Below are 15,610 nucleotides of genomic sequence, written 5' to 3'. Positions count from 1 at the left end.
AGTTGGATTTCCCCTACTCTATCTGTGCATAAATCTAAACACAGATTCCATGAACTAAACTTCTTTCCCAGAATTGCCCATCTTTGTAACGCTGTTCTGCTGGCCTGCTTCCCGGTTAAATACAACATGAGAGCCTCCAAATCCAATGTAAACAAGTTCTTGTTGAGACGTCCCCATAGATAATCAAATTCTTCACAATTTACACCATTAACGATTACTGCACTACCATCTTGCATTCATTAACCCTTATCCTTGAGTGGCCTTTGGCCCTGATAAGTGGTGACTCTCAAGTAAGAAAAAGAAAAAACTGTTTTACTCTATGTATATTAGCAAATGATCTGATCGAATTTTTGCCTTTTTTCCCCTAAATCTTCCAGAAGATGAACAGAGACGTGAATTGTGTAAAGTGAAATTCTCTGAGAATGACCTACGGTTATTACGTGATGCGATAGAAGACCTCTACTATTTTGAATTTGTCATTGGTAAGTAGAAAACTTTTTTAAGAAAAAAAAATTCTCTTTGATAACATTTTTAAATCTTTCTCAATAGTACAGAAGTAATGAGGGCATTTTCATTCCTCTTATTTAAGAAAACAGTTTTAAATGGCTTTTTAATGGATATTCTTCACTTCTTGTCGCCATGGTTAGCTATGTTGTTTGGATACTTTCCTCTTGGCTTGCTGCTGGACATGCCTGGGAGAAGGACAACAAAGATAACATCATCACCAAGCATAATTTATTACATTTATCTGGGAATTTTTCTGGCTATCTTCAGAGGGATCTAAGCACTTATATCTATCTATACATAACTTTCCTTTTTGAAGTTCTAAACTGCAAGTCTTTTTATCACTTTAAATCTCCACTATGTCACATGATTTACTTTAATCAATAATGTCTTCATAGCACTTGTGCCCCCTCAATGTATAATCTGACAAGCAGCAAAATCCCACCCCTTCACCATTAAGTTCTCTAAATGCCAGAAAGCCATCTACTCTAATAGTTTCTTTCTTGGGACTGCTAGACTTAAGAATTTCCTCCTTGTTTCTTGCCTCCCTCTCAGAACTAACCTGCAGAAATTTAAATGTAATGTGAACAAACATCTCGCTGCTCAACTCCCCACAGTCTACTTTTAGACACAATCCCAAATAATAACAATGTTCTAAATGACAATGTCTTGTTTGGGGGTAAAAAAAAAATGATAGATCTCCCTTGGAATCATAAAGACACAAGAACCTCAAATTAGATCCTAGTAAACTTCCTGATTAAAACTAACCTACACTCCGCCATCCTTTCCAATCACTTTTACATGATTGGATACCTCCCACTCTAGAACTCAAACATATGCACAGACTTGGAGTCCATGACTAGAAAGCATAATCTAATATCAGAAGATCAGACTTTCATGTCTGATTGTTTGTTATGAGTTATGTGTTTGTTACTTAGGTTTTCTTTACTATTCTCCTTTGACCCATGTCTTTGATAGTATAGATGCAGCACTATTTAGAACTGAAAGCCTAAATACATGTATGTGGAAATTTTAATGTCAATCACAGTAATTGGCTCAGTTGTTCAAGCTATACAGATACAGCTGCTAACAGTTAGTTTCTCTTTATCTTATTATTTCTCACAGATTTTCCTGACTCGCCCTTAAATTGTTAGGATCAGCAAGCCTCACTTCTTGATCTATTCCTGACTATACTACCTGAGGCTTGTGTGACCAATGCCCACAAATTAATTGGGAATGCTGATCACCTTGGTTAATTGGGGTTTGTCCTCAGGGACACCCTGTAGAGTAAAATCTTTTCTCATCCTGCTAAATGTCTTCAAATGAGGCACCTAAATGGATCAAAGCAGATATTGAAGCACTTGTCCCCACACGGAAATTCTATAGCAAGCCCAACTCTCTCAAATGGTTCACTTCAACCACTGCAGCTACTATTGTGCATAGCAAGTGTCTCACTAATTCAGCTGCCATAACTTAGATATGAATAGGCAAAAATTTGTGGAATCTAGAAATTATTGTAAGAGCCAAAAGAAGGTATACTGAAATGAACAGAAGACGCATTGAGTTGCAGAAGTTAGAAACTCATGATTTCTGGAAAATCTATAATAGTATGGTGAATTATGAGCAATCCACGATTCCTTCATCATTTAACCATGATGATGTTGTTTGCATAGCATATGAAAATGCTGAAGTGCTTGCTTAGTGATGTGCTTTATATTTCATTAGCGGGGGTACCCGGGTTTTAGAGGTGTGTGTGGGTGTGTGAAAGGGGGGGGGTAAAGTAAAGAATAAGCGGAGTAATAACCCTGTTTAAATATTTAAAAAAAAACAAAAAACAATGTTAAACTTCTTAAAAAAAAATTTGAAAAACAAAAAAAAAACAGCAAACAAACGTCAAACCTGTTTAAAAAAGAAATTGAAAAGCAAAAATAAGAGTAAAAAATGATGAACGCATTCGGAAAAACAAAAAAAACACAGCGAAAAGCGAAAAAAAAAAAAGATGGCATAAATAACCATTCGATTTGGTTAAGTCTATGGTGTGTTTCCCCCAGTAGAAAGCATAGAATGAAAAGGAACGTTAAAATTCCATTCCAGTTTTTTTAAGCAACTACAAAACGAAATAAAACGGAAATGATGTTTTAAATGCTAATTTTATAAAAAAAAAATTTAAAAAAAGAAATGGAAAGAATCTTTTTTTTTTTCTTTAATTTTTTTTTAGTGTAAAAATGTTGGGGGGAAAATGGTAAATGTCAGTAAGTGATAAATTTCAAACAAGTAAAATATTTGTTTATTTTCCTTATATCACGTTGTGATTTGGCTTTCAAGCGTACTTGATGCATATTTTATTTTATTCAAATTGAAACGTTTCTATATGAACTCTCATCCTTGACGTTATTCTTTTATCTTCTTTAATATCATGAAATAAAATTTGTAACCTGGTATTTTTGACAATAACATTTACAAATGGCTATATTCATATCACTTTTTACTTTGCTTTCTTATTATATTATAATGTAGATCCAAAAACAGTAAGAAATCGCATTTAACTTTCTTCATTTGTGCTGTTTTGTTATCTACAGGGAGGAGAACGATAAGTGTCGCCCTAAAAAAGACAATTTTATTTTAAAGCTTTTATTGAAAAAAATCAATTCAAATAACTTTATTATGAAGAAGAGATGACATTTATTCAATGTAGCCGCCTTCTGCCTCAATCATCACTTCGATATGGATCCGGAACTGGGAGCATGCCTTTTTCAGAAATGTCGGCAGGAGCTTGACAAATACTCAATGATCAAGCTGGCTTTGGTGTTGTAGGAGGTCATGTTATTGATGTTCTTGACGTATGATCAAACAAAGTAGTCCAGCGGGTTCAGGTCGGAGGGGGGGGGAGTCAGTGAAAGAAGGGAACAAAGTCATAGCACTCCTTTTGAAGCCAAGCCTGGGTCTCCTTGGACTTTGTGGGCCAACGCTGATCCCTCTCGCCACACCCAGAGTCTGCCAGCAGCCACCTGATTGCACTAGGGGATCACCACACTCTTCAGCACATCCAGGTACACTTTGGTGTTGACTTTCAAGCCGACTTCTAAGATGTGAGGTGGCCTGATGTGGCTATCACTTGAAACCACACCGAAGACTATAACCGTGGCCGGAAACTTTATTTTCATTACTCTGGGCATGTTCCTGTTATTCGTGGCAATCCAGTGATGCATTTTGAGAGTGCTGGCAATGGTCCTATTGTCATAACTTGGATCGGTAGAGAGCAGGAGTTGTACAGCAGCACATTTCCAATCTTGCTCGTTGAACATTGTATCACTTGCAGACATGATAGAAGGCTCCTATCGCTATTGGAATTTGTACACAATAGGCCAACTAGTAAATGGTCTGCAACCAAAAATGAAAACCCGTTTTCATTAAATAGAAATTAAATTTTGTCTTTTCTATGGCAGCAATTTTATCGTTCTACCTTGTATGTTATGGACAATATTTTTATGCTAATTTCTTCCTTTATTGGTAAATAAGGTAAGTTTTTCTAGAATAAAGAGTGCATGTTATATAAAAATCAAGACATTACAATTATTTTTTAAGGATTCGCATGGATTTTTTTTTGTTTTTCTTGTGAATTTTTAAAGATTGTTTGCTTCTATTTTTATGTTTTGTGGATTTAATTTATAATTTTTTTCCCTGAAAATAAGCTCAACTGCAATGTTTACTTTTATCTATATTTTTGTTCCAGAACCAATTTTAATTGATCTATAAATTGTATTGATGTGATGATCAACTGAAACACCTTCCTTTCCAGCTTATCAGTAATGTCATGATGAAATACTCTTTTTTTATTATTTAGTCAGCCTGAACTTAAGTTTTTTGGCTTTTGCTTATTTTTTTTTTTTTTTTAGGTAACTAGTATAATTTACTTATGTGCATTTGAATTGTTATGAAAATGTTCAATGCTTTATCCATCAAATAAAAATCTTACAACATAATTTCACTAACTAAACTTGGGTATTATACTTTATAGACAGACCAATGAGTCAAATTTGCTTTTTAATCATCAAGAGTCTGAATTACCCAATTTTAAAATTTGGGACAAATTAATGCACGTGTGCAACAAGGGTTTTTTTTTTTTTTTCATTAAATATGTTACTATTAAAAGTGTTTCTATATAATATTTTTTGTTTTCATTACAACTTACCCCACCAGCCTCCAGAGCTTTGCCAAAAGCATTCTTTTGTGTTCCCTAGTTGGTTTGCACCCCTCCCTGACTGACCAAAGGGTTGAAGAGATCAGTAGTGTGGATTCTGTCCACTTACATTCTGCACAACTTAGCAGAACCCCCCCCTCCAAAAAACGGTTGCAATCTATAATTGTTCAACTCGCATACGAATAAATGCAATACATTTTAACTTCGTAGACTTTTAAATGGATCACGTTCAAGTTTGAGAAACAATTTTCTAACAAAAAAAAACAAACTCTTTCATTAAATAACGACTTTAATCGCATTTCATTTGATTATCTAATTATTTTTATCTTTGAAATACTGACCTAATTTTGAATTATTGAAATTTTACAAAAGCTTTTTTCATTGGTTTTTGCTTTTACTATTTTTTTGTTGTTTTTTATTTATTCTCTATAATTCGTCTAATCTGCCTCATTCCGAGTAAGAAGTCTTTCTCACCCAATCCGATTGATTAATTCTACTGAGTGTGTAATTAATTAATTATTAATTTATTGTTCTATTCTGGCCTTTCTTATGAAAACTGTCAGTGTGCGTTGATTGAAATGATTTGCAATAGATCTGCCTTAATCCTCCAAGACAGATTAATCTTGAGTGGTTTTCCTACTCTCATCTTTGTCTTTACTGCTCAATGACAACGCCACTACCAGCATCACAAAGTCTCCAATATTCACGTCATTAGTCAAATGTTGCTATCACCATCTATCTGAATTCCAATGCAAGAGAGCAGCAATATATATGTACTTGCTAATTTTTTTCATCACTAATGTAAAATAACATGTTGCCCTTTTTCATTTCATTTCTAATTTCTAGTTTGATATATACCATATTCGTTTTAACATCATTGTTGGCATGTATTTGATGGCTTTTAAAAATTGACTTCTAAACTAACCTATCTTTGGACAGGTCTTTATTTATCCTTCTCTCTCCAATCAATCCTTGTTTTCCTTGGCTTTTTGCTGCCAGTTGATCCTGTTATCCCACTTCTTCTAAATTTACTATCCTAAAACCTCTAGTTTACTCTTTCAATGTGACCAAACCAACAAAGTCTCCTCTTCTGCACATATCGTTCTATACTATTCAGATTTAATTTTCCTCTGAGGTTATCAGATATTTTTTCTTTTACAATTGAGTAACCACTTATCAAGCCCTCCTTTAAGACTAATATTACACATCAATTGTATAATTTTTCTCCATACAACTCGTATCCTCAACCTAACTGACAATGCCTTACTTCCATATATCATCACACACGGCATTGCTTGGAACTGAATGAGAAACCTTAGGTCTTTCTGCATTCAACCAGTAATACCATATCACATTTTTTAAATTTTTATATTTTATTTTATTCTGTTACTAGCAAAAGTACCTGTCGTTGACTGGGTTCAAAAACAGCCTACAGAAAATGGACTCTGATTTATGAAAGTATGATAGGTTATGAAAAGGAAGGGTTGTAAAGAGATAGCTTCGAATTCGGGGGTATCAAATCCAAAGAAAATGTGATGAAAGTAAAAATAAAATAGATAAACCCCATAATTTATTATACCATACCTGTTCACACTGAAACCCTTATCACAATATTCTGTGGATCTATATTAAAAAAAACCTTGTTAAACTTTATGACATATTTCCATTCTATGAAGGTCAGGCGCGAACGAACACCCCATAATTTTATTATACCATATTTCTTCAAACTGAAACATAATTATTAAAGTATACTTACGCAGATAGATATGAAAAGTCTTTATTAAAGTTTGTGTCTATTTCCATTCTATGGAGGCCAGGCGCGAATGCAGACCCCACAATTTTATTATACCATCCCTATTTAAGTTAAAACATACTTATCAAAGTATTATTATGTACATCTATATCAAAAACACTTGTTAACGTTCTTTTTTTTTAATTTTTAAATTTTTTATTTCCATACTTTGTGGACCAGGCATGAACGCAGACCCCACAATTTTAATTAACCACCGTTCTGCAGGATCAGACATACCCATTCCTGTATCTCGATACATCTTCTATCATTATATGTAATCAGTTTTTTAAAATAGTCAACCATATAGGAGCCTATTCGTGACCAGACACACACACACACACACACAGCTTTATATTATAGATTTGAAAGGGAGAGTGCAAGGATGTACTCGGCCTTGATTGACTGAGACGGGTGTGACTAAAGCATCATAAACTGAAATGAATTCCACTAGATTTATAGTCTTTAATCCCCTTCAGGCACACTCGGCATTTTCTTGCACAGTCTCTCTATGTACTTTTGCTTAGTCTTTAATCTCATATTAGCATTTCTGTTATGTTTTAATTCCTATTATTTTCAACAGACATATATCAAATAAAGTAAAAACCATATTTCCTTTTAATGGATGTTAAAGGTGAACATAGAGCTCAAGATATTATTGAACAAATAGAAATGTTACTTATCCAAGTACTCTTGATAATGTTTATCTGAATATGATTTAATGTTAAGAAATACAATGAAATAAAGTTATCCGTGGTGAATCCAGCCCTCTTTCTCCCACAATATTATTATGACCTCAGTAATTAAAATGAAATATATACTTATCCAAGTCTATGAGGATCTGTCTCCAGTCTAAAGTTAAAAAATCCAATATAATGATTCTGTCTAGTGCAAACGCAAACCCACAAAATTATTGCACCTCCTTTGATCAAAATGTAATATAGTTATCCAAAGTAATGTAGTTTCAGAAAATGTATGGTTTTCAGAATATAATCCAGGATTAAGGCATGAGCTACACGCAGCTAATTTCTATGCACGTTTCATGATCAGAATTTTACACTTCATCAAATACCTTTGATATCTCTATAAATGTAGCTATGATTAACTCCTAAATTGATTAACCGGATATTATGAAATTTACAACAAAACTTTTAGGTATAAATGCTCTAAATGTGGACTATATTTAGTTTAATTTAGTTTAGTAACAGGTCAGGAAGTGTCATGGATGGAGCTTCGTTAACCAGAGAGCTGAACATCACTGGTTGTCGTAAAGAACCCACTTTTCATCGCAAGATCGTTCTTGTTGCGTAAAAGAAGAGAAAATGACATTTCATAACGGCGTTTCTTTTGGTTGTCATTCAATTCGTAATGAACCCCTTCATCAATTTTTTTGTTTTTACATTCTCTCAAGTTACATCTAATTCAGAAGCAAGTTCTTGAACAGTTGTGCATGGATTGGCTTTGGCTAAGACTCTTAATTAATTGTCAACATCCGATCGCCGACCACTATTTTTATCATCTTCAAGACTCTTGTCACCGCCACAAAATTTCTCAAACCACCATTGTGCTGTGCGTTCAGTAGTATTTCCTGGGCCAAATGCTTTGTTGATATCGTGAGTTGCTTCAGCAGCTTTTTGGCCTAGCTTTAATTGAAACAAGAAAATTGTGCAACTTTGGGTTTTTTCCATCTTGTATTCAACGTTCTGAAAAGTAGACATAATTGTTTTAAAACTTTTATAATTTAAACAATTAGATAGAACGAAAAACGCTCTTTAAAATGATATATAAAGTCAAGGTATTATAACGAAAACTTATTTAAAAATACATCATTTGAAATCAAAATTAAAAATTCTACAAAAACTTTCTTCTCAACCTAATATATGACAAAAAGTCTACATTACAAATTCCAAGATGTTGTTCATCTTACCATTTATTTCTTTATGCATGTCAAAATGTTCAATTCTTGAAAGCAACTGTTTCATAGCTCAGAAACAATCCTATAATTATGTTAACTTTTGAATATTTTCCGCCTTGACTTAATAGAAGAATTATCAGACAAATAAGAACTCATTAACTTTAAAAAGAAAGGAAAAAAGAATTTTGGCATAATTGCATGAATACAAAAAAATCTGAAGAATAGTTGCATTGTGTTTTATGATACTGACAGCATCTTTTATGATATTTTCGCCAAATACATATATATACTAGCAGAGGGGGGGGCAGCTTTGCCCAGTCATAAAATACAATTAAATATATTTTAATTTGTCCAGATTTTGTATATATTATTAGTCATGATTTCTAAAGTAAAAAAAAAAATATTTAGGTGCCATAAGCTAGAATAGAAACTGAAAGCAAAACTGTAGCATTCAAAGCTGGTGACGTTACCACTGTATCAACGTGACACATATATGAACTGATTAAAATAAAGATGAATGTACAAAATGTATAACGATTTTTGTCAATTTTGACTCCTTAAAACCTATTTTAACCGGCTAAAGACCCATAAAAAAGAATGGTCCATAAAAATTCCAATCATTTGAGGCCATTACCGCGGCTCTGCAGCTTTTAGTTTCAGGAGAGATAGAATTTGAAAATATGGAGACAGACATTTTATATATTGATGATTTAATTTAAAAGTAATTTAAACAAATAAACAGGTTATTATTCATGTTAAGAATATAATTGTGGAGGGGGGATACAGGTAAAACAGTATAGAAATTTTGAGAGGGGGGTGATACAGGTAGAACAGTATACAAATTTTGATTGATTTTGTAAGCGGTTGATGCATGTAAGTCATAAGTGAAAAATGTCTTCATTCTAACAATCTTTTTAACAGCAATAAGTATTTTTAAAAATATATAGCGAATTACATTTTTTTTTAATTCATAAAGAACCAAAAAGACAAAATCATTAGTCAGAATCAAATATCAAGAATTCAACCCACTTTATTTTATATATTAGAAGATCCCCTAATATTTCATTGTCATTAGCTGTATTAAAACGAAAAATATTAATATTGACTATTTTCTGTAAACATAACTTAACAGTAATAAGACGAAGATTTCTAAGTTTGAAAAGATGTACCTTTAAGTTGCATTAGCCAAAATGTTGTGAAGATTACCGACACGATAAGAATAATGGTGCAAATAATCTGTACACCATCAAGTCTTATAATAATATTCAATTAATAATTTATATAATACTTTGTCTTATGTCTTGATGTATCGTTATCGCTATGAAATGGTTTTAAATTTAATATTTGATCAGACTGAGTACAATGAATTTTTCTCATTCTAATTCTTCATACAATGAATATCATACTGGTGATAAAACTTCTGACCTTTCAGTCTGATCTGATCTTCTATGAAAAGATTCAACCAAAACTTCTTATTAAAAGCTTACCGTCCTATAAGTCTCTGCTTGTAAGTTGGAAAGGAATCTAGTTGATATTCTTTCAGGTTTTGTTTCCAAATCATTTGAAGCTAAATAGGTGCCAAAATTCAGCGAAACTAGATGAAGTGCCCAGAAATGAAAAATTAAGTCACGTAGGATCAAGAATCGTCTGACACTTCCAAGTCAGTCCAAGATTTAATTCCCCCAATCTTAAACACAAAATTCAAAAGCCAAAGCAACTTGTTTCCAATGAAGACAATTGTTTCTGATTAAAGCAACTTGCTTTTAACTAAATTAAACTATGATACTTGCTTCCAATTAAAGCAATTTTATTTTTTTTCTGATTAGAGCAAAGTTATTGATTGGGTTTCCCTAGTGTTGAAAAACCTGAAAGAACGTTTTATCCTGTGCATGTCATGAAACTATATCCGGTAGTAAGGCTCCAATTTTGGAGTGTTTAAAGATGGAGCCGTCCCTAACTTATCGTTGCTTTCAGGTCCTTTTAAACAAAGAGCTTTAGTTTGTCAGGATCCCATCTAGAAATTGAATAGAATATAATTATTATGAACTATTAAAAAAATATGTCCAAAAAACAAATCTACAATCATTTGAATACAAAATAAAATCTATTATGAATTTCAAAAAATGAGTTCGAAAAGCCAATTAAATTTTTAGAATGAAGACAAAAAACAAAATTTAAATTCAATTTTTTTTAAAAATTGTATTAGAATGTATTTTCGTGTTATTAACTAAAATTTGTTTTAGATCAGAGGGGTAGTTATGGTTTTGTAGATGTTAGTAAATACATAGAGCTAGAGTTAACAAGTTGCGTGGTGAAGCAGCGGGATAGGGTAGTGATTGTAAAACCAATGTAGCTATTAGCTTTATTGTTATGTGAGTAACATTCTCCCAAAGGGCATAACTCCCATAACAATAATAATAAAACTAATATAAGGAAGCATAATTGTTAGTGCTAAAACGCAGCTATACTAGTTACCCAAGCTAAACCAATTGTTTATATAATTTATAGTTATAAAGCTCTATCTAGTATTAAGCACTTTTGAAAACTAAATTAGTTTTTAAGTTCACTTTGTAAATACACTTGAACTTGTTTAATTTTACGCACGCGCGCACACACACACAAATAATTTCAGGTTAATATTTTCTAGAGATAAAATAACCAATGAAGTTTTAACGAGGTTAATACAAAAGTGCTGAATACTAGAGTAGGGCAAGATATACTTTTTATTTCTTTTACATAAGCATTAAGATTAAGGACTAAGGTCTCTAATTAGTAGTAAGTAGCTGACTGGAAGATATTCATGAACGTGTAGCGACATATTAATTCTTATGTAAAACAAATAACAAGTGTGTGTGTGTGTGTATATATATATATATATATATATATATATATAAGAATAAATAGTTAATAAACATGTTAAAAAACACTTTGAAAAGAGTTAAAAACATATTTAATTTTAAAAAGGAAACACTAAATAAGTGGGTAGTCCTTAATCCGCAGAGTTTCAAAGAAATACTTTCCTTCTCATCAAACGGTAGGATTTAGCAAAATGTGGGATCGGATTTTGCTTGTAAAAGTATTTGATGAAACTACAAGTAAGTCATAGATCTTACTTGATAACAAAAAATTAAGCATAGGGAATATGGTGAATAAAAAAGTGATTTCATGTGAATGGATAGTCTGGTGAAAGGTAAAATATCCAATGACGGTAAAATCCAAAAATGCAGAATCCATGACAGTTAAATTGGAATTCACACAAGTAAATTCCAAGGGAATTGCGTAATTGGAAGATGATCCAAATTAATCCAAAAGGTAGGAATCGATGGAATAATTCACATATAGGTACAAAGAAACGGGAATGAAATCCAATAATATTATTAAAAGAACGATAAAATGTGCGTTAAAAAAAAGAAAAAAAAAACACGGAAGAAATGTCAAACTAGACTGTCGGAGCGAGGCTTAAGAAAAATTATATAATAAATTCGTATTTCTGTGTCTGTTTGTTCACAATTTGATTAATATGTACAAAAGGTACACTGTTTCACCAATTAATTTTCCTATTGGAAACGGACGTTTATACATTTTCATTTGATCATGATTTCTATATGTACTACTAGCATGGGTGCCCGGCGTTGCCAGGGTATTTGGAGATGTATGTTGAGCAAAAAAAAAAAACAGTGGTCAATTTTTTTAACTTTGACCTCTATTATGACCCTCTTAAAATTTATTGTTTTGGGCTCAAATCAAGTTATTAAGTTAGATCCATGTCCAATGAACCTATATCTAAAATTTCAGGTGTTTAGACCCAAAATTGTTGGAGGAGTTTGGTAGAGTTCTCAAAGGTCAAATCGTTAAACTTTGACCCCTTAATCGTCAAATTTCTGACCGAAAACCGATCACATCGATTTTCCCAAATCTCAGTACCCTGTATATCAAATTTCGAGTCTGTAGACTTAAAATTGACAGAGTTATTGCATAGGAAAATGTACACACACAGACAGACACTTTCACTTTTATAGGTATATAGATTTATTCAAAGGAAATCTACATTCAAGCAGTAATCTTATTTGCATATGACATTAAAGAAAATCTTTTGTAATAATTAGCTCAATGTTATAATTGTTTGTTGCAAGGGGGTTGCTTTACTTGCTCTATTTAGCAATATTATTTAAAGTTGATTTATTTAATCTATTTTTAATTTAATTTATATTTAGTAGATTTTCAATTATTAGCCGATACTATCGCCTTTAAAAACAGAAGTAAGTTTATTTAAGTTGTGAAATTTATTTCCCCTTTAAGCTTTGAGAGTCATTTCCCATTTAATTTTTATAGACGAAAGTGGATGTGTTTTATACTGCCATAAATCCAGCATGTGATATACTTTCAGGAAAATCGTAATAAGTTAGGATATTCAGTGTATCTTAAATAGTATGTGACTAAACCTTCCATCTGCCAATATGTTTTTAACCTGGCAACACCGGGTATATACAGCTAGTGTGTGTGTGTGTATATATATATATATATATATATATATATATATATATATATATATATATATATATGCGTAGTCAATTATATTTCACATTTTATTTATATCAATCCTTTAATTTATGAAGCTCAATGTAACTACAGAGCATATAACAAATAAATGACAAAAAGCCTATATTACAAATTTCAAAATGTTGTCCATCTTAAAATTTATTTTTTAAGTATGTTGAAATGTTCAATTTTTGATAGCACCTGTTTCGTAGCGTAAGATCATTCATGTAACTATTATGTTAATTTTTTAATCAATTCCGCCTTTAACTCCTCAGAAGAGAGGGAACTTATTAAGTTAAAAAGAAAATAAAGGAATATGGGCATGATTACAGAATTCGAAAATCGGAAGTGAACTTGCAATTGTGTTTTCTTTTAGTTACGCCATATTTGAATTTTTCAACTTGCTTAAGAAAAAAAAAATAAACAGTAAGATGGACATCTTGAAATTTGGAATATAGACTTTTTGTCATTTATCTGTGTGTGTGTGGGTATATATATATATATATATATATATATATATATATATATATATATATATATATATATATATAAAATGTGTGTGTGTGTATTATATAAAATATACATTTTTTTCTTAGTTTTTTTCCTCCCTTATATCGACAAGTCGAGGTTTCGGTTTATGCAATTCCCCAGAACAACTATTCTATTCTACCTTGTTCCTAGTTTGATTATTATTGTGGGTCGGAGCAGATCACAACGGAGGATCCTTGACTGTCTTTTATGGTCCTTGTATATGCAGTGTCGTACCGATCCTCAGCTTGCAACTTTCGAATATAGCTCTTGCATTTTACATATGGCATCCGGGATATCCTGCACGAGTTCAACGTCTATATTTTCGCAAATCTCTTTAATTGAAACATGTTCTTCGATGACTGGTATTTTATTTGTATTTATTTATTTCATGTGAAATGTCTGTAATGATAAAAATCGAAATTTAGAAAAGAAACTGAAACTGACCCCGCAAAATCCACTCCATAAATGTTTTCTTTTCTATTAGACTTCTTGTTAAATAAAAAAGAAAGAAAAAACACACAAAAAAAGCAATGAATGACAGGTTTAATGACGAAAACAGAAGTTTTTTGTTTTTGTTTTTTTAAATATAAATTAGTCTCAATAAGAAACTTGTAACTCCCTCTTTTCTTTCTCGTTGATTTTTTTTATATATATTTTCTCACGTTTAATATATGTTTTATTTGGATGATTTAAAAAAAATTGTCCCCAAATTAAGCTGTTGATACTCTATTTCCTTTCGTTAAGGAGTAGCGGAAATCCTTTGTTCATTTCGCAACTTACTATGGCACCTGACAGACTAGTGATAATGATTTCATTTTCACATCAAGAAAGTCATCATCATCATCTCTCTCTCTCTCTCTCTCTCTCTCTCTCTCTCTCTCTCTCTCTCTCACTCACACACACACACATTTAGTTTCACGGTATCTCTCACGCACACTTCTTTCTTTCACACACTCTTTCTCTCTCACACACACACACTCTCTATCTTTCTCTCTCTCACACACACACTCTCTTTCTCTCACACATTCTCTCTTTCTCTCTCTCTCTCACACGCTTTCTCTTTCTTTCTCTCTCACGCTCTCTCTTTCTCTCTCACGCTCTCTCTTTCTTTCTCACGCTCTCTTTCTCTCTCTCGCACGTTCTTTCTCTTTCTCTCTCTCACACGCTCTTTCTCTTTTTCTCTCTCTCGCACGCTCTTTCTCTTTTTCTCTCTCTCGCACGCTCTTTCTCTTTTTCTCTCTCTCACACGCTCTTTCTCTTTTTCTCTCTCTCACACGCTCTTTCTCTTTCTCTCACACGCTCTTTCTCTTTCTCTCTCTCACACGCTCTTTCTCTCTCTCACACGCTCTTTCTCTTTCTCTCTCTCACACGCTCTTTCTCTCTCTCACACGCTCTTTCTCTTTCTCTCTCTCACACACACTCTCTCTTTCTCTCTCTCACACACATACTCTCTCTTTCTCTCTCTCTCTCACACACACACACTCTCTCTCTTTCTCTTTCGCATATTCTTTCTCACACGTTCTTTTTCTCTCTCACACACACGCACTAGCCCTCTCTCTACATCACACTATTTCTCACACTATCCGTCTCTCTTCCACTTTCTCTCTGTCCGGCTCTCTCGCACACTGTCTGTCTGTCTCTCTCTCTCTCTATCTATCTATGTATCTATCTATCTATCTATCTATATATATATATATATATATATATATATATATAATCACACACACACTATCTCTCTCTGGTTCTCATATACTCTCTCTCTCTCTCTCTCTCTCTCTCTCTCTCTCTCTCTCTCTCTCGTGCGCGCACACCGTCGTGCACACTATCTCTCTTTCTCTTTATCCTCTTTCTTTCTCTGTACCCTTATCTCACACACACGCGCATACACACACACACATACACACACACACACACACAGTGGTGCTGAAACACCGATACTTTTTGTTTCTTTCGTGTAGACAAAAAAATCAAAGTAGCGTTTTTAACTTATATCTGCTTATACTGTTGACGTTAATTTTATCGCTCAGGGAGGGTGAGGGAGAAAGGCGTGACAACGAGGAAGTGTGCGGATAAACGACAACCTGACCAAATAAAACGATAATAAAAATCTGTGGTTAGAAAAATAGGCAGC

At 32.8% G+C, this 15,610-nt stretch overlaps 1 protein-coding gene across 1 annotated transcript in view; it reads left to right on the top strand.

Moving 5' to 3' along the window:
• Positions 1–15,610, top strand: part of LOC145279692 (transmembrane 9 superfamily member 1-like) — a 918,708-nt gene that overhangs the window by 517,024 nt on the left and 386,074 nt on the right. Inside the window, exon 4 of the mRNA XM_080130972.1 lies at positions 378–482. Within this exon, the coding sequence (XP_079987098.1) occupies positions 378–482 (105 nt within the window). The remainder of the gene's footprint in view (positions 1–377; positions 483–15,610) is intronic.

The sequence above is a fragment of the Euprymna scolopes genome, chromosome 7, assembly GCF_053919585.1.
Source record: "Euprymna scolopes isolate OS-2025 chromosome 7, ASM5391958v1, whole genome shotgun sequence".
Lineage (NCBI taxonomy): Eukaryota > Metazoa > Mollusca > Cephalopoda > Sepiida > Sepiolidae > Euprymna > Euprymna scolopes.
The sequence above is the reverse complement of the archived record's forward strand: the minus strand, read 5'-3'. Positions and strand labels throughout refer to the sequence as shown.